This window comes from Zootermopsis nevadensis, unplaced genomic scaffold (genome assembly GCF_977971745.1).
Source record: "Zootermopsis nevadensis isolate Lab colony 2312 unplaced genomic scaffold, Znev_1.0 Znev_ptg000019l, whole genome shotgun sequence".
In the NCBI taxonomy this organism is placed as follows: domain Eukaryota; kingdom Metazoa; phylum Arthropoda; class Insecta; order Blattodea; family Termopsidae; genus Zootermopsis; species Zootermopsis nevadensis.
In genome coordinates, this window is record NW_028259151.1 from 9,296,797 (window position 1) to 9,312,199 (window position 15,403).

General features: G+C 38.6%; 1 protein-coding gene across 1 annotated transcript in view; it reads left to right on the forward strand.

The window, feature by feature from the left end:
* LOC110835066 (protein sax-3) overlaps nucleotides 1-15,403 on the forward strand; it is a 658,245-nt gene that overhangs the window by 257,517 nt on the left and 385,325 nt on the right. The window contains exon 4 of the mRNA XM_087351644.1: nucleotides 14,034-14,086. Coding sequence (XP_087207770.1) covers nucleotides 14,044-14,086 — 43 coding nt within the window. The 5' untranslated portion in view covers nucleotides 14,034-14,043. The remainder of the gene's footprint in view (nucleotides 1-14,033; nucleotides 14,087-15,403) is intronic.

Below are 15,403 nucleotides of genomic sequence, written 5' to 3' on the forward strand. Positions count from 1 at the left end.
CTCTGTTAATATGACAGGTTTCTTGCGTATTAGAGTGACTATGAGCTACTTTAAAACGGTGAAAGAGGGTGTTTATAGAATTATTCTGGCTCAAGGATAGACCGAGTGGAGTCTTGTGAACATGATAATGAAATTAAGACGATTAAAGCGACTATCAGTTTTACAAGAATAACCGTGTGTCGCTAAGTTATTACATTTTTATAACCGGATGTATTAAACATCACATTAACTTTTAGAGGTGTTCTGTACTTATTATTTATCTTCGTTTGAAATTGTCATGACCAATTAACAGGCTACAGAGACGCGCTCTGTTTCAGAAAAGGGGTGAGGTGGTTGTTAACGCATTGCAAATGAGTAGTCCTGTTACATGTCTTTCACATTTTATCTCTCCGTGTATTCGCCAGAACTCTGGCAGATTAATGGGTTCAGTTTCGGAGTATCGTTTTCTGCTTTTAGTACAGCGCGTACAGAAACATCGGATTTGAATTTGAACCTATAAATAAATTATAAACTGCCGCACATTTAATAATTAAATCATCGGAATCTCTAATAGTCCATGATTCCACATTATATATACTGAATATATATAATAACATCGGCACAATTCTGATTCTGTGTTACAATACACTTATAAACTTTAGTATCTAACACACAAGCTCATGGTAATCTACATAGAAAAGAGTAAGAAACATGGTACAGATAATTTATGAAACAGTTATTTAATTAACGAGAATTTGGTGATTACAGATGGATCATCAGTTTCTCAAGAGCATTCTATTTAGGAAAGGATGGGGAAAATGGTGAATATATTTTCGTTTTTTTACGTAATTCATTCGAATAGGGGTGACATCTGCTGCCTAAATTATTCTGCGTCTCCGTTCTACACTACCGTCGTTCTATAGTCTGTAATATGCATTTAAACGCTGTACATAATTCCTTTCGCTCATTAGAACGCATTTTAAAAGAAAAGACTAGCCCGTGACCTGGAACTAAGTAGGCTAATGATTTTTATACACAAAGCGTGATAATAGAACAAGATTTTTATTGAATATGGTTTATTGTTGGACAAAAACTGAACATTTTACTTCTTACGCTAAAGTCTATTTTATATATTCATTTACTTCAGACTCCGCCTTTTGCCTTCTGGGGAAACTCAGCTATTCGAAGAGAAAATCACTTCGTTGTCCTGCTCTCTAGAGGCCCTTATTAGGGGCTAGGTGGATCCACTCCACACCTGTTTCTGAAAGATCGATTATTGACACTAATATTAAGATTCAGTCTACGTCTGTGTCCAAAGTGGTCTCTACCCTTCCGGCTCTCCGACTTAAATTGTGTGCTTACATCTGATCTATTCCACGAGTGTTCAGTGAACTGCAAATCTGACCTCACAGAAGAATTTTTTAAAGTCCCGCTATGCACCATGTAGGCGCTTGGGGGGGGAGTAGATGTATAGCCTCAACTCTTTCTTGACCTGGGCACTAGATGGGGTGAGTGGTCAGCATCACACCCTGGCCGCGCTTCACTCCCAAGAAAGGACCCCGGTACCCAATCGACAGGAGGCTGAGTGGTCCCCCTGAGCCGTTCTGGACGCAGAGGCTAGAGGAAGTATCCTCTGCCCCCGTCGGGGGTCTAACCCCAGTCGTCCAGCCCGTAGATAGTCACTGACTTAGCTATCACAGGTCATCACAGAAGATTAAAACTTATTTCTCTCTTCATTGTACACGTTTGTCCACCTTTCTGGAAATTTGGTCTGCAACTATGAATTATGAATCTCATATACGTGAAATATCTCCTCCTTTTAATTATGCCAAATATTCTCGACAGTGATGTGGTCTCGAAATATCTGACCACACTGATCACAGTGACACATATTGCCTTATTCATTTAATAACGTCGAATACAATAGCGGAGCTGCCAGCGATTCTCATCGTAAGTGGATTTTTTTGAAGCTACTTTAAAACGGCAAACTCTCAGACAACTTGTAAGTTGCGTCATTTGGACAGAGCCACAAAGTTAAGCTTAAGTACGAAAGTTGTGTGAGAGACAGAAGTCCCAGGAGAGAAAGAAGGGTCCATGTGAAAAGCAAAGAAGCCCTCTTCTCCTAACATAACACCATCGCTTGTTACTTTACAAAGGTTAAAAGGATGTTCGCCTCAGTGTATTGTAGGCAGAGTTCAGTGAGCCCCCATGACATTTTTCAGACAAATCCGCCATAAGGACTGACATTCCGATCCATGAATAGACACTCCACGTGGAACAACACTTTCTCCGATAACACAAAGGTTTCCGCAAAACACTAGGAATTATAAAATCTCGTTCATCGGCTTCTTCAGTCGGCCTGCACTTTTATTGACTCCATCTTTACCTCTAAGAGCAAAAAACACAAGATACTAACGCAGCGTCTATTTTATCTTAATCAAGAACTTGGTTTATTCGATGTTTGACATTGTATAAAATATATAATGTCCGAAAAATATGTAAGCACAGCATTAAGTTTGGTGGCTCAGCCCTGTCAACTGTGCCACGAAGCTAACGGTGGTCATTTTTAAACCTTACACTAAAGCCATTGCTGACGTATGTAATGATTCAGTTTATGAAAATGTCTGCTTCATTCATGTGTGTATACAAATTTTTGGTAGACCTGTACTTTTCACGTGACATTAGTAAGACTTCGTACACCCCTGGTTTAAGACCGCTGTTATTGGACGGAAAGATAAACAAAGTTAATAAATTTGTAGAGAAGTGAAATAAATTATTAAAAGGATTATATTAAAATTGAAAGTAAAATTAAAGGGTACGCTGTTGTGGACTGGATTCAGCTGGCTCAGTATAGTGTCGAAGGATAGGTTCTTGAAAGACTGGATACTTTTTGAGAATCTTAACTTGCGCTGGTCTCGTGTCACAAATAGATACGAAAAGGGGATAACACTTCTTTGGATTCGATAGATCGCAGGTTCGAAGCTCTGTCAGGTGAACTGCCATGTTGGAATGTTCCCATTCGTCAGTTCTTCCTGGCAGATCCAAGATACCGCCCGCAAGTAGGTGTTCGTTTTAATATCATCTTAGTCAGTACACCAGTGTTGAGTCAGTGAATCAACAGTAATTTCTCCGCGTGTTACGTCCTGATATAAACACGTAAGCTGTAACAAGTCGTGACGTTGGAACTCAGCCACGCGGTCCCATAAAATTGGCCGTCTTATAGCCGTGAACTTGTGACGAGAAGCACTTTGGTATGCTTCTGTGCCTCCGTCAGACCTAGTCCCACCAGTGGACGTATTTTAAAGACTGGCAGCGCCGACGGCTTACTTAAACCGCCCCTTTGGTTCCTGATCTCGGCTCAGGCCCCCCCTCCCCCGTTCACTACCCCAACAAAAAGCCACCGGTAATAAGTTTGTGTGTTCTTACAACATTGTTCTTTCCCGCGGAACACTTAGTAGCTGTCAAATACGTTTTCCTTGAACAGCTGAGCAAATGAGTCGCTTCATCACGAAGTGTTAGGAATAAATAAAGGCGAAAACGTGTTGCGACGTATTTAGTGTCGTGAAAATTTGTGTAAAATTCGGATGAAAGCTTATAGCAAAGTCTGTGTGTCAGAAATAGAAAGATTTTTAGTAAGTTTTGATATTATGGACGTCGTGAAGCCAACTACATGGTTCCAAATGCTAAAGAGATACGATCACGTATGTGAATGGTGGAATGGTAATATTTTCTGAAGCTGCATGTATCGTACTTGTTCATAAACCTACTCGTGATTGAGTGTGTTCACGATTAGGAATTCTGCAACCATCTTAACTATACGATTGGCCTCCCACGCACCACCGTTCTTTCAAATTACTTGTTTTAAATTCATCGTTTTTCACAGTAATTTTCTATGCTCTTGAGTAAAGGCGAGTGTGAGACAAAACACTCACTCTATCCACAAGTGTCTCAGTACGAATGGATTTTATTCAGTACACATCCCCTCGATGACTTGATACTTACATACGACACCACTTACCACGATGGGCAGGAATAATTTTACTTAATATTTCCGTTCGTTTCCAAATTGTCTGCTGATCAGAAAATTTGTACGTGAAAAATCATGCAAACGTTTCTTATTTCTGTGCTCCAAAATAGAATTTTTTTTATATTTATAAACACGGCAATACTTCCAAACAGATGTAACTCCTCTACAACTTTCATTTCTGGCTGATACAAAAACAACAAAAAACGTTCACCCACACTAAAGTCATATTGAGCATGATGTACGTATACAGAACAACATCGAGTATGTTATTAAAATGGAATAAAATCTGGAAAAGAACATCGTTTGATATCTGATAAAAATCTGATAAAAATGTACGCTAAAATAATATATAGAAATTGTATTTAAGTTATTATTGATTCGAATCTTTGTATAATTATACACATCTGAAGATAGTTCTTTTAGGAACTGAAACATGTCGTGAAAAATGATGGTCTAATGTAAATCGAATATTTCGATAAAGAACACTATTTGATATTTTAAATATTTTAAATGTTAATTATTGTAATATTTTAATATTTAATAAGAATTTATTGTGATTAGACGGACAAGATATAATGTAATATATATATTTATAAAGTTACATAGCATTATATTTAACCACTGGAAAGGCAGTGAGAGGTGTGAATACCAGCTTTGATTGTCGATGTGGGTCAAATTTGAATTTATTAACACGGCACAGTCGTCCATATGGACCTTACGTTTTTAAGTCAACTGAAACTGATTTCAACCCAGCAACTTGTGTCTGATATTTTAAAGTCTTTGGGTTGCTGATTGGACAAAAGATACACAAGTATTATACAGAATCGCCGAAAAGAGAGGAAAAACATTTAACTACAGTGAATTTGTAAGACTTGAGGTTCTCACAGCGGTGAGTATGAAGATTTCCGTCTTCTGGGTTGTTGCGCTGTGTAGTCTGGTCGATGTTAACCAACGTTTCAGAGGTCATACTGCCTCCGTCATCAGAGTATGAAGATTTCCGTCTTCTGGGTTGTTGCGCTGTGTAGTCTGGTCGATGTTAACCAACGTTTCAGAGGTCATACTGCCTCCGTCATCAGGGCGATGAAGATTTCTGTCTTCTGGGTTGTTGCGCTGTGTAGTCTGGTCGATGTTAACCAACGTTTCAGAGGTCATACTGCCTCCGTCATCAGAGTATGAAGATTTCTGTCTTCTGGGTTGTTGCGCTGTGTAGTCTGGTCGATGTTAACCAACGTTTCAGAGGTCATACTGCCTCCGTCATCAGAGTATGAAGATTTCTGTCTTCTGGGTTGTTGCGCTGTGTAGTCTGGTCGATGTTAACCAACGTTTCAGAGGTCATACTGCCTCCGTCATCAGGGCGATGAAGATTTCTGTCTTCTGGGTTGTTGCGCTGTGTAGTCTGGTCGATGTTAACCAACGTTTCAGAGGTCATACTGCCTCCGTCATCAGAGTATGAAGATTTCTGTCTTCTGGGTTGTTGCGCTGTGTAGTCTGGTTGATGTTAACCAACGTTTCAGAGGTCATACTGCCTCCGTCATCAGAGTATGAAGATTTCTGTCTTCTGGGTTGTTGCGCTGTGTAGTCTGGTTGATGTTAACCAACGTTTCAGAGGTCATACTGCCTCCGTCATCAGAGTATGAAGATTTCTGCCTTCTGGGTTGTTGCGCTGTGTAGTCTGGTCGATGTTTACCAACGTTTCAGAGGTCATACTGCCTCCGTCATCAGAGTATGAAGATTTCTGTCTTCTGGGTTGTTGCGCTGTGTAGTCTGGTCGATGTTAACCAACGTTTCAGAGGTCATACTGCCTCCGTCATCAGAGTATGAAGATTTCTGTCTTCTGGGTTGTTGCGCTGTGTAGTCTGGTCGATGTTAACCAACGTTTCAGAGGTCATACTGCCTCCGTCATCAGGGCGATGAAGATTTCTGTCTTCTGGGTTGTTGCGCTGTGTAGTCTGGTCGATGTTAACCAACGTTTCAGAGGTCATACTGCCTCCGTCATCAGAGTATGAAGATTTCTGTCTTCTGGGTTGTTGCGCTGTGTAGTCTGGTTGATGTTAACCAACGTTTCAGAGGTCATACTGCCTCCGTCATCAGAGTATGAAGATTTCTGTCTTCTGGGTTGTTGCGCTGTGTAGTCTGGTCGATGTTAACCAACGTTTCAGAGGTCATACTGCCTCCGTCATCAGAGTATGAAGATTTCTGTCTTCTGGGTTGTTGCGCTGTGTAGTCTGGTTGATGTTAACCAACGTTTCAGAGGTCATACTGCCTCCGTAATCAGAGTATGAAGATTTCTGTCTTCTGGGTTGTTGCGCTGTGTAGTCTGGTTGATGTTAACCAACGTTTCAGAGGTCATACTGCCTCCGTCATCAGAGTATGAAGATTTCTGCCTTCTGGGTTGTTGCGCTGTGTAGTCTGGTCGATGTTTACCAACGTTTCAGAGGTCATACTGCCTCCGTCATCAGAGTATGAAGATTTCTGTCTTCTGGGTTGTTGCGCTGTGTAGTCTGGTCGATGTTAACCAACGTTTCAGAGGTCATACTGCCTCCGTCATCAGAGTATGAAGATTTCTGTCTTCTGGGTTGTTGCGCTGTGTAGTCTGGTCGATGTTAACCAACGTTTCAGAGGTCATACTGCCTCCGTCATCAGGGCGATGAAGATTTCTGTCTTCTGGGTTGTTGCGCTGTGTAGTCTGGTCGATGTTAACCAACGTTTCAGAGGTCATACTGCCTCCGTCATCAGAGTATGAAGATTTCCGTCTTCTGGGTTGTTGCGCTGTGTAGTCTGGTCGATGTTAAACAACGTTTCAGAGGTCATACTGCCCCCGATATCAGAGTATGAAGATTTCCGTCTTCTGGGTTGTTGCGCTGTGTAGTCTGGTCGATGTTAACCAACGTTTCAGAGGTCATACTGCCTCCGTCATCAGGGCGATTAATATGCCAATAGGGTGTGAGGAGTTGGATTTATAGGCAGGGAAGTGAAAGGTTTAGCCTGCCCCGAGCCAATGGGAGCAGGTATGGGAGTGGACCAATGGTAGCACGTGGTACAGTTAATTTAACTCCTGTTTGTAATGTCAGCATTAGCAGTGCTTTGATTTTCGTAGTTGTTACTGACTATACTTTTTTCCAAATCTCGACTTGCGTGCACGTAGTTAATTTCAGTTATGTTTCTCCTCATTGGATCACAGACATTTTCGCATTAAAGTACTAATAATACATTCTGGCTACCGAACTCTTGAGTACTTATGACATGAAGTAATTTGCATTACATTTACTGAAGTGCCGATGGCTCGTGGTGCTGAGGACATCAATTATTTCAGCGTCTGTACTCAATTTAGCAGGGAATGCCTTGTACATTGTTTCAACGTTTCCTCTCAGCCAATCTCATTGTGCCATGCAGAATAGGGTCCTGTGCGCTGCATCACAATACCCATCGGTGCATTGTGATCACAGTTGTATTAGCAATATTGCATGCATGGCAGCTGTGCTTATACTAATGGGTTCTGGCTTTTGAGTGTCATTACATCGTCAAACCTTCCATATGGCGAGGTTCTTGTGAGCTCTACAAAGAACGTTTGGAATTCGAAACAAAACTTGACAATCCCTAATAGGACCCCACCCTTCTGGACCCCTACTCCACCCATAATTTCAGGGTAATTTTTTTTATAAATGACCAGCTAGTGTAGAATTTTAGTTTTGGTTCGGAAATCTTAATGGGAATAAAAGAATTTGAGTGTGCTTCAGACTGAAGAAAAGCTGAACACCCCTGCACCCTTCTTGGTATTGGTGACACAGCGTTTGGGGAGCGGCCACTCCATGGTACTGTGTGTTTTACGTTAGAATTTTTCTATGACGTATTGTTCAGTGTTTGTTTTCGTCGATGTCACACTCCACTGGAAGGGAAAACCCGTATGTACCATGCAGGCGATGCTGAACATCTACTCTCTGTGCTCAGGATATCATTTACAGTAACTCAATTTAAATAGGTTTACATTTGTTTCTATTTAGAGGTATAATTATCTACAGTAAGGGAAGAGGCCGGGATTAACTTCTTGAAATAGGGAGTCTTATACGTATACACAAATATTTTATAGATTTAGGTTAAAGACACACGCGTTATCTGCAAATTCTGAATTATTAACAACATTTTAGATCAGTTATCTCAGAGAATTTTAGTTTCCAGCTATACAGATAATGTGGACTTACGTGTTATTTGAGAAGTGTAAATCACTACTCTGACGCCATAAGGAGAGCAAGATCTGTGGTAGCTTACTGGACTAGTATCCATGGGGTTACGTGGTCCAAATCTACTTAAAATAAAACTTCATTTTTCATGCATCTCCCCCACTTTTGAGGCACACAGCGTCACCTAGGCTTGACTTACGTAAATCTGTGGTACACTACAATTATGCTGTGTCATCCTCCATTTAATTTAAATTATAATTATATTTTCCTTTTATTCCTAACTTTATATTTTATTATATTCTTTTTATTTATATTTACCTACAATTCGGAAGAAAATAACTGAAGTTGAGAGGAGAAATTGCCTACGAAGGTGTAACTCCGCAAATACCAAATACAAACCTCAACTCGTTCCGTCTATGTGACAGATGGTGTATGTAACCACACGGAGAGCAACTAACTTTTGACAACAAATAATTATATACACCTGAGGATGGTTCTTTTAGGAACTGAAACATGTCGTGAAACATGAAAAATGATGGTCTAATGTAAATCGATTATTTCGATAATGTACATCATTTAATATTTCAAATATTTTAAATGTTAACTGTTGTAATATTTTAATATTTAATAAGAATTATTGTGATTAGACGGACAAAAATTAATATAAACAAATAATTTGTTTTACCTGTTTGATCCGAGACGTTTCAACATTGCTTGGAAGAATTTTTGTTACGACTAATTATTTTGGTTTGGGGTCTAGTGATTTCTTCGTACGAATGCAATCCGAGCAACTTGCAGATGGCAGTTCTCATCGTTTTCAGAGGTGTCGCTGTGTGCAGCTGCTGTACCCTCTGGATTGAAAGCGGGGTAGCAGGAGGGCAATCTTGCCGATTCTATCAGTCAAACCTCCGCACATTCACTGAGTGACTTCTGCCTGTGTTCCAACAACGCCCAAGTCTTGTCAGGCTTTCATCTCCTGGCGGGGCTGCATTTCCCCTCCGTCTCACCCCCCTGCTTCAATTTATACACACGTCTCTGTTGTTACCTTCCGATGCATTCGTCAATTCCATTTCATCGTCTGTGGCGTCTTCTTGAATCATCTCACTTTTCCACTCTCTTCTTTTAAAAATAGAGGAATTTTCGTATTCAGGTGAAAAGGAATCTTGACTAACTGTGGAGCACAGTTCTTTTAAAGAAGTTAGTGATTATGTAGCTGGTTAAGACGTTCCTTACTTTTTATGGAACCCTCCTGCTGATTATTATGTCTTCGCAAGAGCCCGCCACCAGTCCCCAACTCGAGCCAGATATGTCCAATCAAAGTCCTCATACCCTGTCTATTTCGATCCATTTTAAATTTCTCTCCCATGAACGTCAGTCGCTCTGAAGAATCCGGATAAGCCCAAGTTTCGTAAAATTCTGTTGCCAAACGCGATAGTTCCCACATGAAAGCTCAACTTTGTCTGTTGTCCGTGGACCCTCATTCAATATATTTTCCGTTTCTCTTCATAAAAGAGAAGAACGCAGACAGTATTTATGGAAGCCTCGGACATAAATTCGTATCTGCGCTGAATTCATCGCCAAACTTATGTTACGCGGATTATTAAAACCGATTTACCAACCCTTGATATTACGAATAGCAATTCGGGTAGAGACGGGTTGTGAAATATTTTACTTTGCTATCGTCCACGTGCTCTCAAAGGCTCGGTTTACGATATTATATTAATATATTATCATCTTCACGTGGACTCTAACTGCGTCTATAACTAGTAAGGAACGACATCCACTTCTTTATAATAGAGCGGTGACTGCTAGAATTTTAAAATATGCGTTATTTTCCTCTGCCCACAAGCACTGATTCTTTGATGTTTCCTAGACTCCCCAGGGTTCACAGCGTTAAGGGTCTCTGTCTTCTGAAACAGGTGTCCTCTCAAGGCCCGTTCTCTTTGATTTAGAAATCATCTGTGTTCGTAACTTGCGTCCATCTGCATTAACGTAATTATGTCATTAAATATTTGGGGAATTTTATTATTATTTTTTTATTATATTATTTATTTCATTGTTTATTAAAATTGTTACTTTAAAACCAGTTATAATTTATATTTAGTTTTATTTATCATTAGCGATCGTGGATTAACAGAATGTGAGTTAGTGAAGTTTCTTAAGTCCCTTATTTTAAATAACTTTTTATACCAGAATCTTGTTACCAAGAACTCTGGATTTTGATATTACGAGCTACAGCTACCAAATTCCATGGAACAGACTCCTTCTTGACAAACTAACCTTATTTTTGCTAATCAAGAAATGTTCCGCTTTTCATGGAAACTGAAAGCCCATCATTATGATCGTGAGATCCGCCACAGGTCCCCATCCTGAGACAGATGAATCTACTCTAGCCCGCCACTCTTAAGATCCACCTTAATGTGATCTTCTCGTGTGAGCTTCACCATAATAAGAATCTCAAATCTCATTTTCATAACCGTCGCAGTTGAGAAAGCGTCTTTACTCACACGCCAAAATCTGTCTTCAATTTTGAATGAAACTTAAGAACGAGACCAATAAATTAATATAAGACGAAAAGTTGTCAGTAAAAATAACGGATTAACAACAAAATACGAGGTGTTCTGTAAAATGCAATCCGGCTCGCTTATTAAAAATTCAAGAGCCCATCTCTCGTTTAATTCTGACATTTCTTCGACCGCGCTGAAACCCAATTCCAGAGTTCATTTTCTAAAAATGATGATGTACTAACCACGTATGTAAGTGGAAAATACCCCTCTTCAGGGGTGGTTAGTGTTTATGTACCTACTTGTAGTTTATTTAACTACGTTTTCAGTAGTTACAAGTACGAGTATACGTTGACAAATGGTAGTGTAATTAGTAAACAATGAATTGGAAAATAATGTGGAAGGAAGCGATTGTTTGCCTAATTTAAGGTAACTATCCAGGCATTTGCCTGGAGACGAACTCCGGGACTCCAGAGCGTGGTGACCATATGACCGCGGCCTTTAGTCGGTTAAATGTATAACCAGGGGGTCTGTATGCGTCTATGCGTCTACCTTTATAATCAACAGCGTAAAAGATGGTTTGTTCATGACATAAATGCTTAATACAGAAGTGACGAGAAAGTAATTCCTTGAATTTGTACTGAGTAGCGATGTCTGTCATTCTAAAAAGAAATATGTCGGCCTCTACATTCTACCTCACACCAACTACACTCAGTATGATTATTCTTCGAAGCCAAAAAGTCGCTCAACTGATAAAATATTAACCACTTTTATATATAAAACCTAAACTTTATTGAGATCTGTCCTTAGCCAGATTAATCCAGTCAACCAAACTTACATCGTCCTTTTAAAATTTGTTTTAATATTAACCTAACCTACGTTTCTATTCCAAGTTGTGATTGTCCTTCATAATTTCCGACTAAAATGTTTATACATTTCTCGGCTTGTGCCACCGTCGTATCCACATTTATTTCATTACCTGATAAGATTTATTTAGGATTACGAAACATGGCGCTCGTCCTTAAGTCTCCTTCGTTCTCACATTTTGATCAAACAGATTCAAATAATCTCACCAGCATTTATCTCTGTAACATATTCATTGTTTCGTTTCCGTTGTAGTGCGAGAAAGATTTTAATTCCCATGCGAAATAACAGATAAGTGCATTATAGTAACAGCTGCAGTAGTAATCAGCTTGGTTATGTTTGCATTTTTGTACGTGCAGTCAAATTCAATTGTTCCCGGCGCTGGATTTCTGTTCTGCCTCACACGTACCGAAATAAACCTCAATTTGAATACATTACTTATTATTTGAAGTTAGTATAACTAACATTTTACTAGTCGCTTAGTTTCTGGTTGGTTAGTATTTGTTTTTTCGTTATTTTTATAACTTTCATGGCCTCTCTTCTGTATCCTAGCAACGTTGATTTTCTGTTAAAATACAGTAAAATATATTTCCTTAAAAAAATAAAATAATGCACTTCCCATCAGTTATCAAGACGTGATGCTTGGACGTAGGGGTATTTTTCATTTATTTCTTCACTGTATATTGACAACCAAAGCGTACAACATGTCCTTTCCTTTCCCTACCCCTGTTTCTTATTGTTTCTTCGTTCTTCCTTCTTTCATCACGAATTCCGTCTTCTCATCTCCCCTACTTGAGACTTAACTTCATCCCTCTTGCCTCTACTTCTGTCCCCTGTCTTAGCGGCCATGACAGTGGCGGGGTGCAATATGAAAAGGCAGGTCACGTGACCGTGATTGGACCCGCTGGAGCGAAGAAGTTCCCTTCCTGGATGTTGTTGGTTTCGTATCCCACGTGACCGGGTTCGAAAACATGGCAAGGGATTTGATAACAACGTCGCCTGTCTCCACCCCTTCCCCCGGACAACAGCTTATTTCTATTCAAGGAAAGAATACATTCTGTGTCATTAATAAATTCGTGGAAATTTGCTTTGCTTTTGCTGTAAGGCGACGGTGCCTTGAGATTCTACAGTGAAAGTAACTTCCTGATTTCATGTGACTGAGCTTAGCTGGTGCATGGCGTGGGATTTTTTCGTAACGATATCATTAGCTGTTCTTTTCCACTCAACCAAAGGATTTTCCTTAAGAAATGCGGATATCTCAAATATTTAAGAAGAACTTTCTTCTGAATTTCGAGTATCAGAAAACCTTAAAGGAAACATACAACTTAATACTATTCTTATAGCTTGCAACCCAAACGTAAAAATAGTTTTAAACTTAGCCTTAACGAGATTTTATCTGTCAGTCGAGCTTTATGACAAGCGTTTGTTACTGTTTTTAACGGACTGGAAGGCCTAATACTGTACATTACTAAAGTAATAGTGAATAACAGATTGTCTGTCTCACCCCAAATGCAACAAACAGTGACTTAGTTTCCACCTTAATTATTTATTAATTTTATTTATTTATTTTAATCCGTCTTATCACAATATTTAAAATTTCTTATAATTAAGATAATAAAATATCATTGATGTTCCATATCGATTGATCGATTTACATTTCGGAACATTTACACAACATGTTTCGGTTTTTATAAAACCATCATCAGATGTAAAATATATCTAAGAACTTAAAACTCAATTATGATTTCTGTAGTATTTTGGTGATGTTTCATTACGTTTGTTTTTCCATTTTTTGGGCGAAGGTGTTGTTTTTCTTAAATGTTATTAGATGTACATCGAAGACACTAGTACTTTTGGACATATCGGAACAATCACTCCTACATCTTTGACCGATATGTACATCTAATAAAATTTAAGTAAAACAACACCTTCGCCCAAAGAATGGAAAAACAAACGTAATGAAACATCACCAAAAAACTACAGAAATCATAATTGAGTTTTAAGTTCTTAGATATATTTTACACCTGATGATGGTTTTATAAAAACCGAAACATGTTGTGTAAATGTTCCGAAATGTAAATCGATCAATCGATATGGAACATCAATGATATTTTATTATCTTAATTATAAGAAATTTTAAATATTGTGATAAGACGGATTAAAATAAATAATTGTTATAATATTAACAATATGACGCAATTACACTATCTTATTTATTTATTTATTTTCTTACTTACTTACTAAGTACGAATATATCAGAGGCTAACAACAGAGGATTAATTTCTAAGTAGCTGAGCGACTGTTAGCTTCTCAGTGTCTCCGTTTCATTGAATGACTTACTATGAGCCTTTACTCTAAGGTTAGTAAAATTATTACACTAAAGTGTTCTAATCGTAATGGTATTATTTATTTCGGTAATTGTTTTATGGGAAAGGTTTCCTTTCATAATATATTGAAATGTTATATTTTTTTTAATTTCAGAGAAGAGGATATGCGGTTTATCGTGCGAGATTCGAACCGAGCTCTCCATGAATGTAAGTCAGAAGCACCTCATACCCGTCTAGCCTCTCTTATATTAAGTTAAATAAATTGAAACTTCGTTGGTTCGGTCTAGTAGCTTTCAAAATCCTGCGGTTCACGTACTCTGGAACACCGTTCCCCTTCCCCCCCCCCCCCACTTCCACCTTCCCAATAATTTCTTGGTGGTGAATAATTTCACGGTGAAAGGCAGATGGATAACAGGGATATCGTAGGACTCGTAGAAATTTTACGAAAACTGACTTGAATATAAATCAGTATACATCACAGGAAGACAAACCAAGACATAAAATCACTTAAGGGAAGAGTGTGTCTCGGAACGGGGCTGCACACATGTGTACATGCATCCTGTTACGATTACAACAGTAAGGAGCACACATTTCTAATGTCTGTGGTCTGTGGTTACGATCGAAGACTTCACAAATGTTTAACTTCAACAGACATTTCTTCTACAGTTCTGTGGTTATGTTGGATAAACGTGGCTCTCGACATTTCGACATTTTTAGTGTTATCACGGTTTAAACCTCGGGTATTTTCCGGTTAAAGGGTGGAAATTGTTCTTTCCAACACTTTTACCGACCGTCCTTGGCTCATTCGGCAATTTTGTTTACATTACCAGACCGGCTGCTTCAAGAGTCCTTCAAATATATCTACAGAATAAATTTCATTGATTTATTTTTCGTCTAACTCATTATTTAGAGACTTCAATGTCTATAGGGAAGTACTGACTACATGGATGCTTTGTTAATGTTTTCTTATGCGTTGAAGTAAAACAATTATTACTTGTGCAAAACTATTCTCATGGAAAGTTTGCATTATAACTTCAAAGGGTGATAGCACTGTTATTCTAATTAATAGGACAAAAATTATTTTAGATGTAATACTTCAGAATGTAGTATAATTTCAGTTTGACTGCCCTAAATATAGTAGACTGATACTGGACACGTCTGATCCATTTTACCCCTTTTTTGTGTTGTAAGTAGCCATTAGAATAGATGAAACTTTTCGAAGTACCTCAGCTGTTTTATATGAGATAAGAAAGCACCAAAGTACTATCGAATAATACATGAAAGTAACATTGCAGGTCATGTGACCCTAAATTTGTATGCAGAACGCAAGAAAGACTTCATATTTCTTGCTATTTTGTTCGGATATAATAGGCATTTAAAGTTTATTTCGCTTCTGTGGTTTCCGAAGTATTGTTAGTTGTTATTTATTACAACTTATGATGAGAGCTTTTTTCAATATAAGCAAGATTAAATCTTGAATACAAAATAACTTCAATATCAGACATATGTTTTGTTTTCACTTTA